Raw genomic sequence first — 17,492 nt, 5'->3', positions numbered from 1 at the left:
ATAACTTGGAATTTCCATTGCCACTCTGAAGCAGTGTCACCCCATGTCTGAAGTCAGGGGTTATAGAAGCAGTCTATTCTGCATGCAGGAAAATAGGAGGGTACTATGTCTGTAAAGAATTTAAAAACAAAAGGAAAGTTACTGAAGTTGGCATGGTCTATTGTGAATGAAGCTGATAGGTACAGTTGTGTACAAGTTTGAGGGTGGATATATATTTTCATTTCTCTGGTAAATAACTAAGAGTGGAATGGTTGATTTGTATTATAAGTATATATGTAACTTTGTCAGAAACTGCCAAATCACTTCTCAAATTGGTTGTTTAATTTTACATTCCCACCAGGAATTTATGGGCATTCCATTGTTCCCAAATGTCCACCAACGGATGAATGGGTAATTGTTGCACGCCAGGTAACAGACTGCTATTTAGCAACAAGAAGGGAACTACTGATACCCTCAACATCACGGAAATAATATCAGAAACAATCTAGTGAGTGAAAAAAGTCAGACATAAAAAGTACTTATTGAATGAGTACATTTATATGAAGCCGTAGGAAAGGCAAGTCTAATTGATAGTGACAGAAAGCACATCAGTGGGCGTATGTGGCACAGAGCTGAACATTTAAGGATTAAGTGGGAAGGACGATCTATAATTGATCGTGGTAGGGTGCCATGATGTATAACTTTGTGAACACTCACTGAATTTTTATGTAAATTATATTTTGATGAAGTAGATCTTTAAAATTATTTATGTGGTTTAGGGCATGAACTTCAATTTTGTGTATGTCCTGAAAAGAAATGCAATAAAGAACGGTCTTCATTTGAAAAAAAAAAAAAAAAAAAAAAAAAAGTTGGTGCGGTCATTATTGTCACCATGCACCAGCAATTCTAAACAACAGTAATTGATAAAATATTCCTCCCTGCTGGGGGTGGACTAGTCCCACTTATTCTCCACCCCCACCCTACCTCCTATATCATGCTCTAAAGTTATCCTTGTGGGCATTAGATTTTTCCTGGTCAGTATTGAGAGTTCTGATACATCTTGGTACAGCTTTTTTCCCTCAAAAATTTTTATTATGTTCTACAGTAAAAATGCATTTTATATCACAGCAGCATACACATATTGATACATATATATGTTTCACAAAACAGCCTTTTGTACTAGCAGATAATAGCACTGATTTTGAAAAATATTGCTCTAATTTATTCCTTAACCATCTGAACCAAAACTACAAAGACTGTTCTGTTCTGGGGTCCCATGAACTATTGAAAATTAGATTTCTGATATTGAGAGGTGAAAATAGAAATGAAAGAGCTGATTTACTTTCTTTGGCCTCTTTACTAGACAACAGAGAAAATTGTACATCAAAGTCAATACCCAGGCTGAGAGGTGGGTATCATCCAAAGACCTCCCATCCTTGCTCTTTGGAATTTCCATTTTCAAGTCTGTACCTGACCTGAGTACCATCTTTCAACTTTTCCTCCAAATGTACTTCTTGTCTGAAAACATACTATTATTCTCATTGAATTCTGGCCAATTTCTAGTTTCATCCCCAATTCACATAACACTGAAGTTCACTAGTCTCCATCCCTTTTTACACTGTGTGCCTTGTTTCATTCATATCCATTGAGTGTACTAATTCCTTAGGTATTTCTATCGCCATCTATGCATAATTCAAATACTTCTCACCGGGGGTGTTATTTTATGCCCATAATTCATTAATGAAACCAGTCATGATGCAATGCTTGCTGGCCAGGATTTCCTCATGAAGCTGTAGTTAGATTCCTAATCAACAGCAAGATGAGAAGTCTATACTTAAGGATACATCTCAAATATTATGAATTATTCTCTCTTATATACTCTTTAGTTTATGATAGAGACCAATTGTAAACAGGGACTTAATCATTGTTATATAATTTCCAAAAATGTATTATACACAGCTAAAGTTTTATGAAATATATTTAAGTAAAAATTTTTTTTTAAGATTTTTTCTTTATTTATCTGACAGAGATCACAAGTAGGCAGAGAGGCAGGCAGAGAGAGAGGAGGAAGCAGGCTCCCTGCAGAGCAGAGAGCCCGATGTGGGGCTCGATCCCAGGACCCTGGGATCATGACCTGAGCCGAAGGCAGAGGCTTAACCCACTGAGCCACCCAGGTGCCCCTAAGTAAAAATTTTAAAGGGGGTGATTTATTCTGAGTTCTACATAAATAACCATTCAGTTATTTTATACCAAGTGAGAAAGTGACCTTAAATCTGTTTCAGTAAGGATTGTAGGAAGTGATTACAGATTAATATGCATACTTTTTCTAGCTAATTTTAATATAGGCTATCATTTCTCCTGAGTCATGGTTTTTCCCATTGTTAAAATGAGGGATTTCAACATTATATGCTCAGATATATGATTTTATATGTTCACGATAACGTGATATATCAGGAATTGTAAAAAGACATTTAACCATTGAAAGGCTGGTAGGTAAATTACTCTTTGCAGACAACAAGATTTTCTAAATAGAAAATCTAATTGATTTAAAAACAAAAAGAAAATCCAAGTTAGTTAAGGATTAATCAGCTAAACTAACAAAAGAATTCAAAGTGGCTTGATTCAAAAAGTGAATATAGCAAGGAATAACTTTGTCAGTATTAACCAATTGTGAATAATAAAATCTGAGGCAGGTGGATGGTTCAGTCAGTTAAGCAGTGGCTTTTAGCTCTGGTCATGATCCCAGGATCCTGGGATTGAGCCCCGCATAGGTCTCCCTGCTCAGTGGAGAGCCTGCTTCTCCCTCTCCCTCTGCCTGCAACTCCAGACTACTTGTGCTATCTCTCTGTCAACAACAACAACTTAATATAAAAATAATAATAAAATAATAATAAAAATAATAATAAAATCTTTTCACAAAAGCAAAAGTGATACCATGTAACTAGTAATAGCCTTAAGAAATGTGCAATAACCACATACAAAAAGCTATACACATTTTAAAGAGAAGAAAAAAACAACAAAGATGTGCCAAAAAAAAATTCCAAAAAGCTAAATGGATGATTTTTATATGTGAAAACTGTTAACACACCTCCTATTGATTAAATGGAATATTTTTTAAAATGTGAAAATTCATATTAGATTTGGAGATGGGGAAGAGGAGAAGTAGAGAAGAGAGAGAAGAAAATGGGCAGGAAACAATTAAAAAAATGAGAGAAGAAACAAAATTCTGAAGATTTTAATGTTCTTTTAGGTATAAGCCGCAAGATGGTCTCAGATTGTAGCTCTTCTCATGCTTTTTATCTACATCTCTCAGAGACTTACAATCAGCCTTCCAATTTCACCCAGATAATCACAGTAAAAAATGTATGGTTTTTACAAAGCAGATATGGCAGCAGCTAGGACAGTACAACCTGGAGAATTAGGCTTATGTTCCAAATCTGATTTTCAACATTGACTCTTTCCATGTCTAGATTAATACCTCAAAACATTAACTTAATAAAATAGAACACTCTTAGTGGACTGAAGGAGTGGGTGAAAGTTTCAAAGATCACCAGCTCAAAAAAAATCAGTAATATTGTAAGTCAATATTTTGCATTTAAGATTAAAGATTTCACATATCAGAAAACAGAGAATAAATAGCAGTATACTGAAAAGAATATTTGACTAGGAAACCAGATTCCAGTTCCAGAATTAGTCACATACTGACCTTGTATGTTACCTACTTCTTTCTGGGCTTCTGTTTTTGTGTCTGCCAAAAGAAATTTTGGACTACCTCATCCCTGTCTTTTTCTATTCTAAAATAATTATACTTCCATGATTTTAATCCTATAACCTATGACAAACCCAAGACCATTTGCAGTAGGGTCAAAGTTCTGATCATCAAAAATGTATCTTGTTCAAGATCCTCAATGTGATTGTGGAATTGATTATGTTAGGTGCTGGGGGCCAGGAGATAAGCATTAATTAGACAAACAAAATATATCACCCAGAGCACTAGCATTATATATTTCAAAGCGTCTGATCTGCACAGTCATCAGATGCATAATCACTATGTTAAATATGTCATGGACTGAGTCACTGAATGAAAAAACAGCAGGTAGTATTTTTTTGTGGGCTTATATATTTTTAAACTCTAGCTTTAAAGCTAATGAATTAGCATTCTATCATTACATAGGTCTGTTATGCTTGACTTCTCCTTTGGAAAGAATTAAATCAGTGGTCCTCAAATGTTTGGGTCTCAAGACACAAACCTTAAAAATTACCAAAGACCTTAAATATAGTTTATGTGGACTACCTATCAATCATTACTATATTAGAAATTAAAACTAAGAAATTTAAAATATTTATTTAAAATAAAAATAAGTCATTTAAAAATATCATTTTTATTTTTAAAAAGTTGAGTTCTAAAAAAATGTGAATCTTATTTTAGGTCTAGGTCTACTTGCTCTCAAACTTACTGTATTGCCATGTGTTGTTTTGACTAAAATATTTTAGGAAAATTCTGTCTCACACAGAGATATAATTAGAAAGAAAGAGTATTTTGATAGGCTTTCAAATAATTATGGATATTCTTTGATTTTACACTAAACATGAAAGAGGTGAGTTGTTGCCATGTAGAATCTGAGAACGTATCAATTAAATTTTTGTACTTTGTTATGTTAAAATCTATCAGTCTTTGTCACACTTGATGGGCTCTTTAAATGTGTATGATTTTGTAACATCAGGCATTGGGTCTTTATAAAGTACTGATTCACTTAATTCACATAATCCCCTGTATTCCCAAGTGTTAACACATTTCATTATATAATATCAAGAAACCCATGTTTCTTAACATCAACATCAACCTCATTATAAAAAGTAAGTATGTTGGAAAGCTGTAAAATTTACAGGGGTTATGCAAGTTTTAAAAAATTCCAATTTTCACTTGTGAGTTTGAATTTGATCACAAACAACAAATGATTAGTTTTCTTTGAAGTCACAAACTGACTTTATTAATTTTTTATAAGCTGCCTGTCAAAAAAACTAAATCTAAGTAAATGATGCTGTATGTTAAATAGTAGCTTTTCAGCTTTTTTCAAATATCTAAGAACTTTCCTCAAAACCATTGCACTTCAGTTTGCAGCAGAAATGTTGATGTACGGCTTTCATTTTGTCACCAGGAGTATTAATAAAAAAGCTTGACCATTACACAATGGTCAAGCTTTAATAAAGTTAATACATCAGTAACTTGATGATAACTTCTTCATCAATAACATTCTTAAGTGAAACTGGAATTCTTTTTTTTTTTTTTTTCTGGAATGCTTGAAAACAAAAAATGTAAAGACAATGTGGTACAGTTTGGTTCCACTGCCTTGATTCATACTAAGGTGCAGCAGTTTTAATCATCATTGCTATTGCTTCAATCAGTACAAATATCAACATGGCAAAACCACTAATGATACTTCAATTTTGATGTCAACAGTCCATGAGAGTCTCAGGGATATCCCAGGAGTCCTTAGTACACACTGATCTAAAGTCTTCGAACAAATAAATGCCATTATAAACCTCCCAAGATATTTTTAAAGTTGACTTTAAAAAAAATTCATTTTTATGCAATAAATTGAAATGCCTCATAATTCAAGGTTCAAGGAGAGAGAATAAAATTTGAACAAGACAGATTTAGAATGTCAGCAAAAGAAGTAAATTCTTAAAAGTCATGTCATAGTAAACTATAATAGGGCACAAGGAGGACAGCAAATGGACTTTAGAAATATGTGTTTATTCCTTTTAACCATTGCTTGCATACCTTGTAGTTTATAGTCTTGAAATGGTTCCGTCATTAGACAGTTTCTACTTCTTTGGCTGGCAGCGGTTGGAAATGGTCCAAAATGCAACTCTGGAATCCTGTCTCTGGCATCCAGAATACATGAAAGTAATGTAGAGTTAACCTCCTTCTCCCAGAACTTCACCTTTAAATCTGAGTCAGACAAGGTCCTGGTTTCAAAAAGGTTCTTGCCAATTTGAAACTAGTCACATGCCATCTTTTTTAGCCAATCACAGGGCCATGCTAAAAACAACAGCTGGTCGATTGAGACATCATTCCAACACACCTGTAATCACCACTATCATTTTCGCTGACTCTCTACCAGAAAGTTCTGAGGATGGCACATAATCCCATCAAATCTTACAGCACCCAACATGTAGAAAGAAAAAATTATGTTCACTCTACATAAGGATTATGTAGTTTGATCCAAGCCTCACAGTGAGTCAAAAGTTAAAATACTGATGAAAGAATTTGGATATGGGATCTTTATTTCAAGAAATGCCTTTTTTTTTCTTATTCATATTCCTTTATGTGGCTGAAGGAAATGAATAGGAAATAACCTCTACAATTACCATTTTTAGAGTGTTTTTCGCCAGTACATAAAATGGCTTTGTGCTATTAACTATCTGCCAGTGAAACATTACAGTATGGAACTAATATTTATTCAGCTCTTACTTCTGTAAGACACGCTTTTAGGCACAAAAGCTTTGAAGGGTTTGGTAGACATTGTTATTACATAAGTTAAATTACAGTACTTTTAGCATTTGGTTAAAATATCTAATTCAAAACGTTGGTGTAAAAATACCCAAGAAAAAAAATCTGTAGCTACCGTTTGGCTTTAAATTATTCCTAATTAACAAAGGAAATATGTTCCAGCTACTACACACGATGCTCTTAGTATATCTGTGGCAGTAGTAGATTGTATCTAATACTTGAAACATGAATCAACTAGGAGTTACATGACTCCTCAGCAGCTGCTAATTACAGGGCACTGACTGAGAAACTACTTGCTGAATCCTTTACTCTTTCCAACAAGTCAGGATTCTAGTTCTCAGGGCTCAGCCTTCAGATATTTCTCTACCACCTTTACTCCTGACTTGCATGAACTTCCTTTGTGTCAAATACGCTCTCGATATATTCATGATTCCCAGACTCACATTTCCAGTCCAGACCCCTTCTCTGAACCCCAGACTGGCATATCCAAATCTCTGCTCAACATACTCATGTTTCACCAAACATCTTATATTTTTTAAATAGATTTTTTTTTTTTTTAGATTTTATTTATCTATTTGACAGAGAGAGATCACAAGTAGGCATAGAGGTAGTCAGAGAGAAAGAGAGGAGGAAGCAGGCTCCCTGCCAAGCAGAGAGCCCGATGCGGGACTCGATCCCAGAACACTGAGATCATGACCTGAGCCGAAGGCAGTGGCTTAACCCACTGAGCCACCCAGGTGCCCCACCAAATATCTTATATTTAACGTGTTCTAACCTTAAATTAGTTTGCCCTAACCTTCCGGACTGCTTCTTCCCACTCAGTCTCAATTGCAGTAAACTGCACCACTCCTCATCCAGTTGGTCACGACAAAAATCTTGAAGCCATGCTAGACTGTTTTCCACATCCAGTCCATTAGAATATCCTCATCTCTATCTTCAGAATTCAGATCTCACCCCTTGTCACCATCTCTACCTATACCACACTAATTAATAACCTGATCATCAGTCATCTGAAATATTGCATTTCCTCCTAAGCATCACTGCTTCTGTGATTAGCCCCGTTGAGCAGTCTACCCTGTATACAACAATTAGAGTGATCTCATTGAAATACTAGTCAGATTATGCTGCTGCCTTGCATTAACCCCTCACATGTCTTTTCAGCACAGTTACAATACCATTGCTTTATCTTGGCATACAAAACCATATTTGATCGTGCCCTACTACTTCTCTCTGTTCTTTCCAACCTAATTTTCACTCGGTTTCAGCCATGCTGTCCTCAGCCTTGGCAGTTTCTATACTCTCCCCTTTGAAACTTTTCCTGGAGATACTTACAAGTCTCACTCCTTCATTTCTTCCGCATCTCCACTCAAATGTCACCTCATCAAAGGCGCTTCTCTGACCATGTTCTCTAAAATAGTGGCTCCAACACTCTCTATCCTCAACCTCTGATTACTTATTTTTCTTAGCATTTGTAGCTTGTTATCTCTGTCTCTGTCTACATATGTATCACACACATATATGTATATATATCTCTATTTATTATTCAGTAGAGCGAAAACACAGATCATTGCCCTTTTAATGCTTACAACAGTGCTTGGCACATAGTTGTAAATATTGATGAAGTAACAAATGAATCAAGTACTCATTCATAAGGACTTTGTACAGAAACAGTATACATAATATCTAATTTCTGAGATATCTTCACTAGCTGTACCTAATGGCCAGTTCTTTAATAATAAAGTGCTAGAAATTAGTGCTGGAACCACATACATAACACCAATGAATTTTATATATATATATATGTAAATATATATATACACACACTCACTATTTCTAGAAACACACACACACACACAGACAAGCCAAGTGAGAACAAGTAGAGGCTATTTATTCAGAGTTTTTATAAGAAGGGAGTCAGAAATTAACATTTATTTGTGTTTGGTTGGCTCAAGGACAGGCAGAGCAGGGAGAAATTGTAGAAAGGTTAAATTAAAAGTAAGGCAGCCTATTTGATTGGATAAGGGTGCATATTTAGTTATCTGTGATTGGTCCTATGTTGAAAGTAGAGGAAAATATTAAAGAAGTTCTCAGCTATTAATCATATTATAAATCAAGTCCTGGTCATCTGGGGCTAATTGCTTATTTGGCCTCTTGGATGGTCATTGTACATAGTGAGTTGGCTTTCTGGGCTGGTTGTTGAAGGTAATGTGTAAGAGTTGTATATAATCTGCCCATTGCTTACTTGTATATTCAGCCTATAAGCAGGTAACTTTCAAAAAGATACATATAATACATTATATATTTGAAAAATATTTTTATAATTATATTTTTAATCCCCTTTAATATTTTTGTTATCTTTTAAGTGTCTGTAGTTAAAGAACAACTCTAGGTATTGCTGCTAGTGACAAACATCTAGAACAAATAGGCTCATTTAGCAATGGTAGTTAAAATTCTGTGTTCAAGAATTTCTTATTTAAAAATGGCAAAGAGTATTACCTAAAATATCTATAACAACAAAAATAAGATGAAAAACATATTCTATAGAAGCTTATAAGGATATAATAGAGTGAGACAAGATTAGAAGAAATAATAGTCAAGAATTTCCAAAAACTGAGGGCATAAATCTTCATATTGGAGAACCTAAACAATTGAAAGCGAGATAAAGTGCTTTTATAAGTTCTCATCTATAGAATATTTCAGTAAAACTTAAGAATGCCAAAATATTAAAGAACTTGTAAAACTCAACACCCCCAAAATGAAAAATCTAATTTAAAAAATGGGTGGAAGATGTGAATAGACATTTTTCGAAAGAAGACATACAGGTGGCTAATAGACACATGAAAAGATGCTCAGCATCACTGGTCATCGGGAACTACAAATCAAAATTACAATGCAATATCCCCTCACACCTGTCCGAATGGCTAAAACTCACAGTATGAGAGATAACAGGTGTTGGCAAGGATGTGGAGAAACATTCTTCATTTTTTTTATTCTCCTAATTCAAGGGAATGCTCTTGCACTGTTGGTGGGAATGCAAAGTGGTACAGCCAGGCTGAAAAACAGTGTGGAGTTTCCTCAGAAAGTTAAAAATAGTACCACTCTAACACTCAGCAATTACATTACTAGGTATTTACTCAAAGAACACAAAATACAGATTCACAGGGATATATGCACCCCATATTTATGGCAGCATTATCTACAATAGCTAAATTATGGAAAGAGCCCAAATGTCTATTGACTAATGAATGGATGATGGAGAGGTAGTTTATGTACTCAATGGAATACTACTCAGCCATAAAAGGGATGAAATCTTTCCTCTACTTTCAACATAGGACCATTTGCAACAACGTGGTTGGAGCCAGAGAGTATTATGCTAAGTGAAAGGTCAGTCAGAGAAAGACAAATACCATATGATTACACTCAGATGTAGAATTTAAGAAACAAAACAGAGGAACAAAGAGAAAAAGAGAGTCAGGCAAACCAGGAAACAGACTCTTAATTTGTGGAGAACAAACTGATGGTCACCAGAGGGGACGTGAGTAGGGGGATAGGTGAAATGTGTGAAATGCGTGAAGGAGCGTACCTGCCGAAATGAGTGCCTCGTGATGTATGGAATTGTTGAATCACTATATGGTACACCTGAAACAAATACTACACTATATATTAGCTAATGGGAATTTAAATACAAATTAAAAATAAAAATTAAAATTAAAAAAGAATAAAAAATAGAACTACCCTAGGATCCAGTAATCACACTACTGGGTATTATCCAAAGAATTCAAAAAACAGTAGTTCAAAGGGATACATGCACCCCTATGTTTATAGCAGCTTCTTTACAATATCCAAAATATGGAAGCAGGCCATGTGTCTATCAATTGATGAACAGATAAAGATGTGATATATATACAATAGAATATTACTCAGCCATAGAAAAGAATGACATCTTGACATTTGCAATGACATGGATGGAGCTAGACTGTATCATGCTAAGTGAAATAAGTCAGTCAGAGAAAGAAAAATACCATGATTTCACTCATATGTGGAATGTAAGAGACTAAACAAATGAGAAAGGGGGAACAGAGAGAGACAAATCAAGAGGGGGTTTGGGAGAAGGGGGTGGGATTATGGACATTGGGGAGGGTATGTGATTTGGTGAGTGCTGTGAAGTGTGTAAACCTGGTGAATCACAGACCTGTACCCCTGGGGATAAAAATATATGTTTATAAAAAATAAAAAGTTAAAAAAAAAATAAAAATTAAAAAAAAAAAAAAAAAAAGAAACAGACTCTTAATTATAGAGAACAAATTGGTGATTACCAGACACGAGGTGGGGAATGGCATGGGTTAATTAGATGTTGGGATTAAGGAGTGCACGTGTTGTGATGAGCACCAGGTGATGTATGGAATTGTTGAATTACAATATCATACATCTGAAACCAATAATGACACTATCAGTTAACTAACTGAAAGTAAAATAGAAAAAGAATCCAAACAACCGGTGTCATGTAACTGGTAGAAAACACTGGCATACATATTTGCATGTGAGTAAATATTTGAGGAAATAGGGATGTGACAAAATATAGTTCCAGAGCAGTTCCTAATTTAACCAAGATTTGCTGATTTCCTGTTGCTGTCCTGAGCATTTTCAGTACTTTTTTCCCTTAATCCTAACAATGCTGTGAAGTATACACTATTATTCCCATTAATCTGGAAAGAAAACTAAGATCGGGGAGATTGAGTAAATTTCTCAAGCCACAATATAACTAACAGAATTGGAATTGAAATACAATGTTTCTCATTGGATAGTTGGGGATCCTAAGATCCTCTCCCATTAGACTTTCTTCCTGAAGTCAAATCCTCATCACCATATTAAAGAAGATCATCAAAGGCTTTAAACTGTAAAAACAGGATCTTTGTGGACTTGGTTATAGTTATTTGATTGAGAGGCCAAAGAGGAACAGAAGAGAAAAATCATATTTAACTGGGGAACTTGGGTGGCTCAGTGGGTTAAAGCCTCTGCGTTTGGCTCATTATGATCCCAGGGTCCTGGGATTGAGCCCCTCATTGGGCTCTCTGCTCAGCGGGGAGCCTGCTTCCTCCTCTCTCTCTGTCTGTCTCTCTGCCTACTTGTGATCTCTGTCCATCAAATAAATAAATAAAATCTTAAAAAAAAAAAAAGAAAATCATATTTACTGGGCTCCAGATAATAATGGAAGTTGCCCTAGGAGAACTGTGACAAATTTCCCGATTCTGACTTCTGCATTTCATAAGCATGGTGGGTAGAAGGGAGTTATATATGTACCTACTGAGGTCATTAGCACTGAAAGTATCTTACTTGATTTGCAAGAGGTAGAGTTTAAGATTTTTTAGAGACAGACAAATCAGAAATAGTTCTGATGTAGCAATAGGTCAGTATATGGATAAACAGGTTGCCCCATATGTAATTGTTTGTTTGCTTACTATTATAATTTATATTAATCATACTATTCATTCACGGTCAATATCCAGAGAAAATCTGCTAATACACTGTTTAAAGAATAACTGCCAGTCATGAGAGAAGAAAGGAGAACAGTATGACCCCTATTTCCATTCCTGTTATAGGACGAAAATGAAGTGGACCTTATCAAACTCTTGGGAGAAGGAAGTTCAGACACACAAAATACTTTAGGGGAGCTGTCAACTTTTCCTCTATAATTTGTGATAACCTAACTGATGTGTGTGTGCAAATGTCAGAATAAAGGTCAGAGAACCTAAAAAATATGACAGGGCATCAAGTAATGTAACACATATTAAAAACTCAGATATCTCCTGACATAATACTATATATTGAGCACTTTGGGTCATACCAAATTTCTCATCAAATAGTCAGTGTATCTTTTGATAACCTGCTTGCTTTATACATAAACACAGATCTTGTTTCCTGCTGTACTGAGCATTTAAGCAATCTCACAACATGTATTCATTGTCTTATGATGACTGAGGTTGCAGGAGTTCAAAATGTATTGTCACTTGGGTGACTCAGCTTCCAAGTGACAATACATATTACCTCATTTTTGATAACGTGTTAGAGGTTTAACCTGTCTTGGGTTAGAAGAGGCTCTGATTAACGTCTATATCATTTGAGCACTGAAACAAATAGCTATGCTGTGTACTTATTTCTCAAAAGCAGGGTTCTTTCATATGTTTAAGCTGCATGCTTCTAGAACAGAGACTTATTTCCCTCCTATGTGTTTCATACTTTGGGACAATTCTTCTGCGGCAACTCTTATATTAATAAGACATTCTCGTTTCAGGCAAAGAGCTAATGATAACTATAAAGAAGAAGTGAAGGGTCTTCTGGTGGTATTTTAATTTGAGTTATTCATGAAAATGAATGCTTATAACATAATCAATTAATTTGTCTTGTGGTATGTGCTTGAAACTAGGACTTTGTAGATGTGTTTATTTATTCAGCAAATATTTACCTAAAGCCCACCATGTAGAGATACTGTTCTAAATGTTGGAGTGATAGTAGTGAATACAATAGCGTTCTTGTCTCTATGGGAGCTTATAGTCAAAAAAAGGAGACCGAGGCCCACCAAGGCCTTGCTTCTGTAACAATAGATCACCTCTCCTTGTAGAGGAAGGTGGTTTACTACATGCTAGGTGCTATGTTAAATGCCTTATATTTGTTAGGTTATGTACAAGACTTGGTACTATTATCATTTCTACTTTGTAGACAAAGACATGAGGGCCTGGGAAATTTAAGAAACTTGGCAAAGTTCTACAGCTGGACAGTGGCAGGGACAGAAATCCAACGCAGGTCTAATGATTGCTGGGTCCACGCTTTAAACCATTTCTCCAGTGTGCCTGTACTGCGTTCAGTGTGCTGTTCCACTTTAAACTTGGTGAATATGACATAATATACAGGAACGGTAATGCCATTAAATAATGGATGAGCAGAGGATGGGGAACTCATATGTGAGTCAGACGATGAAGTGTGCTGATGTTAAGTTTATGGGGCCTTAAATTGTTTGGAGTGGTCAAAGAAGCAACTGGAGATTTGAAACAGTCTCCAGGTCTAAGCCTGGAAGTTATTACTGCTGTCATGTACTTGAATTTACTGTGTATTTACACTTTCCCTCCACTAGATCATGTGGTTTTTAGAGCAGAATCCATTTGTAAATACGTATATCTTTATTTATCATGAAACTTGATATTGTCATTTGCAAGAACGTTCTTGACACTTTCCTTTAAAATGGAACTTAATCTGTGCTCTTCCCCAAATCATATTTAACCTCTTCTAACGTGTGTGATGGCACCTTTATAAAAATTGTGTCCTCTGGGCTGTTAGCTATCTTCCTTTATTTGATACTTGGTACAAATTGATAAGAACATGCGCAAATCATCTCTATTTGTATTTTTTGATTACCAGAAAAAAGGACTGGAAGGGAGGTTTTTACTTTGTCTTCTTTCACCTCCTCATGGGACTATACTTTGTCCATTTATGAAAGGTGTCAAGTAAGCATGAAAGTTTGACATATATGGAAGCCATGTGAAGTGGGCTACTTGGGTTGTAGTGCCCTCTGCTGGGAGAAGTGCTAGAACGTACGTGTTCTTTTCTAATAAGCCCGGGTTTCAGAGGTAAAATTTGAAAGCTTATTCATCCCTTAAGCAAATATATTTGGGATCCTATATAGAAAAATAATTCAAAATAATATACTTATTTAAATATCAGGCTATTTTACAGAATTTAAAATATAATTCAGCTTATAAAATTGGATTAACACAAATTTTAATGACACATCTGTGGAAAGCAAAAGCATATATCTACCTGTTTTTTTTCCCCTCTTCTACCCACGTAAGGAAAAAATTTAGCTTTCCAAGATGAGACTGAACTTTTGATCATTATACTGTAAAGAATCTCTTGCTTACTATCTAAGCCCTCCAGCTCTATCTCTACTTCTTTTTGACCTGAAACTTCAGTATGAACCTGTCTACTAGTCATCGTTGGGCAGTCATTCGGGCTGATTAACAGAGCACTTTACTGTTTATCTGTAGAAACTGTCCATTCTTTGTAGTAGCAGAAATTAGTGCCAGGGGTCTGTTTTACAGAACTAGGTTAGGCCAATTTAATTTATGCCTCTCCAAATATCCAAGAGCTCTCTCCCATTTCTTAGACCCCTTCAAGTTTAAGGGGCCATTTGAGTTCCGTCTAATCATCTAAGACCCTTAGTGAATATATTTTCAGTTCCATTAGTAGATCTGTTAGCAGCTTTCTCTTTCTCTGCCATGGAGATTGTGGAGGCTACATGTTCACATGGTGTAGCTGTAAGGACCTGTTTAACCAGAGCTCTTCCATCCGGTTAAACAATAACTTTGTTGTTTAAAACTTAAACTGTCCCTGCCCCCCTTCCCCCAGGGGACTTACTTAAAAACAAGTTCTGGAAACCAGTCCCAGGTAACAAAGCCTAAATACAAGGGTGGGTCAGTCCAGGTGGAGGTATTCAATCAGTGGGGGCACATACTGTCTCCCTACTTACCAAGGAGTATGGGCCCTGCCCTTTGGGTGCCTTTTGGGTGCCAATTCTGACCAAGGTGGTAGGCTAGTTCAAATATCTACTAGGGTAAATTGTAATTCAATTGGTCACCTAGCAGGACTGTGCAGCTTTCTCTCTGTGTTACAATTTCATTGGCCACCTGTGTGTGGCCAGGCCCAACCATATAACCTCTGCCCTTAAAAGCTAATCTGAAGCAGAGAGAGGTTGCCCTCTCTGTAAGAGGCGCGGCCCTGAACGTTCGGTTTGATTCTTGATGCTTGGCGAGAAATAAAGCTTTGCTTGACCTTCGCTTTGTATTAATTAGCCTTGCTCCTTTGACAATGGACCCATTATTGGGGGACCCACTATTGGGGACCCAACAGTTTAAGGGGCGATTTGAGTTTCGTCTAATCCTTAGTGAATATATTTCAGTTCCGTTAGTAGATCTGTTAGCAGCTTTCTTTTTCAATGCCATGGAGATTGTGGAGGCTACGTGTTCACATGGCATAGCCCAGATAAAAGCAGCCTGAGCTGCTGATCGAGCTGTCTTGATGAGTCATCCTACTGACAATAGTCTAAGATCGAGAAATAAATTGTGACGCATTAAGCTATGGAGATTTAGGTGTGTGTTACAACAATATGATCTAGACCATCCTAATAAGTGATGCTGCATTCAGTCATGGGATTTGAGAGTGTTTCCTCTGCTTTCGGTGCCCTACCCAAGTACCTCCACCTCTTCACTGAGAAGTCTTTTTTTGATTTCTTCCTGTTTATCTTATATGGCTTATCTCACCTTCCATTGCCCTCATCCCTCTTCCTAGTTCGCTGCCTCTTCAACATGCTTCTTTTGTGCCTGTGTATGGATGAATGACTCCTGGTTATTTATGGATGGACAAAGTTATTTTGTGGTTGCTATAGATACTTTCTTTAGAAAGATTAGCATGGCTCAGTGGTTTCAAAAGTTTGGTCTGCATACCCCAGCTGGTGTCTGAGACCCGTTCAAGAGGTCTGTGAAACCAAACCAGTGGTTCAAAGCCAATAGTGGTTAAAACTGCTGACACCTTAGTAAATCGAGGTGTTGATTTACTAGTAAATCAGGAGTCATCCTATCTCTGCATTCTTCACTGCCACACATTCACAGAGAGGAAAAAAAATCTAACTTATTTAAGCATTCCCTGGATGAAACATTGAGAATTATATGAGAATTACATTAAGAATTCCCTGGAAGAAACATTAAAAATGATGAAATCTTGAGGCTGAGTGTGTCTTTGTAATATTCTGAATGACCAAAAGAGAAGTATACAGAAGCCTTGCCACTGTCAAGTTAAGGTTGTTTTTCCCTCTAACAAACATGAAGATAGTTGGGAAGTTTCTGGAGGACATTACATGCCCCCCATCCCTTCATTTCAAGTATCTGTCAATGGGCTGTTGATTATAAGGACAATTAATTGAATCTATATTCTCTTCTGGAAGCTTGGCCATTGATAGAAATGGTTTGTTCTTGTAAATTGCTAAGACATTTGTAAAACTGAGGGAGAATCATGTCTTGCAGGATTGTGATCTCCTTAAGTTAACTATTTGTTTTTCCTTTAGGGCAGCTGGGAGTGGAGGTGGGGGGTGTCAGCTCCTGTTTGTCCTCAGTTTGCCTTCTGTTCCCTCATCATTTTCATACGAGAAAATCTGCAAATACTTGAAAACATTATTAACATTCTCTTCCCTTTTTCAACTACATACCTGTGTAATGCTAGATTTTTTTCATATACTTCAACAACAACAACAACAACAACAAAACAGATTGAATGAAGAAGCAGAGATGAAAATCCAGCCACCTTCTATTAAGCCAGATATTAAAGATAGTGCCATATTTCTCATTTTTTTTCTCTTGGAGAATATCACTATTTTTAAATAAAAATTCTGTGATTTATGTTAACATGTAATGAGTTTAATACTGCTATTTTTAGTGGATTAAATATTTTGAATGATTTTCAGTTTAATTCTTAGTATGATAAATATCAAAATAGATACAGGCTATATATAAACAAAGATTCTTTGAGGATCTCAGTAATTTTGAAGAATGTAAAGGGACCCCAAGAGCTCAGGGGTTTGAGAACCACTGATATAATCTAAGATCTAGGATATGGACTTGGTAAAGCTAGCATAGCAGATTTAGCTATATGACTCTATTATTTTTAAAAAATCCACAAATTTATCCATTTTTAAATAGTGCATGAGTGGATGTGATGCTAATTGGCAGTACTTGATTTTCTAAAAATGGTCAATAAAATTTTATAGAAAACGGCTGCCTTTGCATTGCTACTCCTCATCCAAAAGACCAGCAACCACCTGACCAAACTTCTCAGCCTGGCAGGCCTCAACCCTGGCTGGACTGGCCTCATCCTCAGGCATGACTGGGAGCCTTCTGCATCTAGTTATGAGAGACCCACATGCTGCATCCCCACTGGCCTGCCTGAGCCTCTC

General features: G+C 36.1%; 1 protein-coding gene across 1 annotated transcript in view; it reads right to left on the bottom strand.

Moving 5' to 3' along the window:
* The window catches only part of LOC309863877 (transmembrane protease serine 11F), a gene marked incomplete at its 5' end in the record, with an annotated part of 101,609 nt that extends 84,189 nt beyond the window's left edge, over positions 1-17,420 (bottom strand). Inside the window, one exon of the mRNA XM_082729139.1 lies at positions 17,332-17,420. Coding sequence (XP_082585265.1) covers positions 17,332-17,420 — 89 coding nt within the window. The remainder of the gene's footprint in view (positions 1-17,331) is intronic.
* Between the last annotated feature and the right edge of the window lie 72 nt (positions 17,421-17,492).

This window comes from Mustela nivalis, assembly GCF_964662115.1.
Source record: "Mustela nivalis genome assembly, chromosome: 4".
In the NCBI taxonomy this organism is placed as follows: domain Eukaryota; kingdom Metazoa; phylum Chordata; class Mammalia; order Carnivora; family Mustelidae; genus Mustela; species Mustela nivalis.
This window is presented reverse-complemented; position numbering and strand designations above follow the sequence as displayed.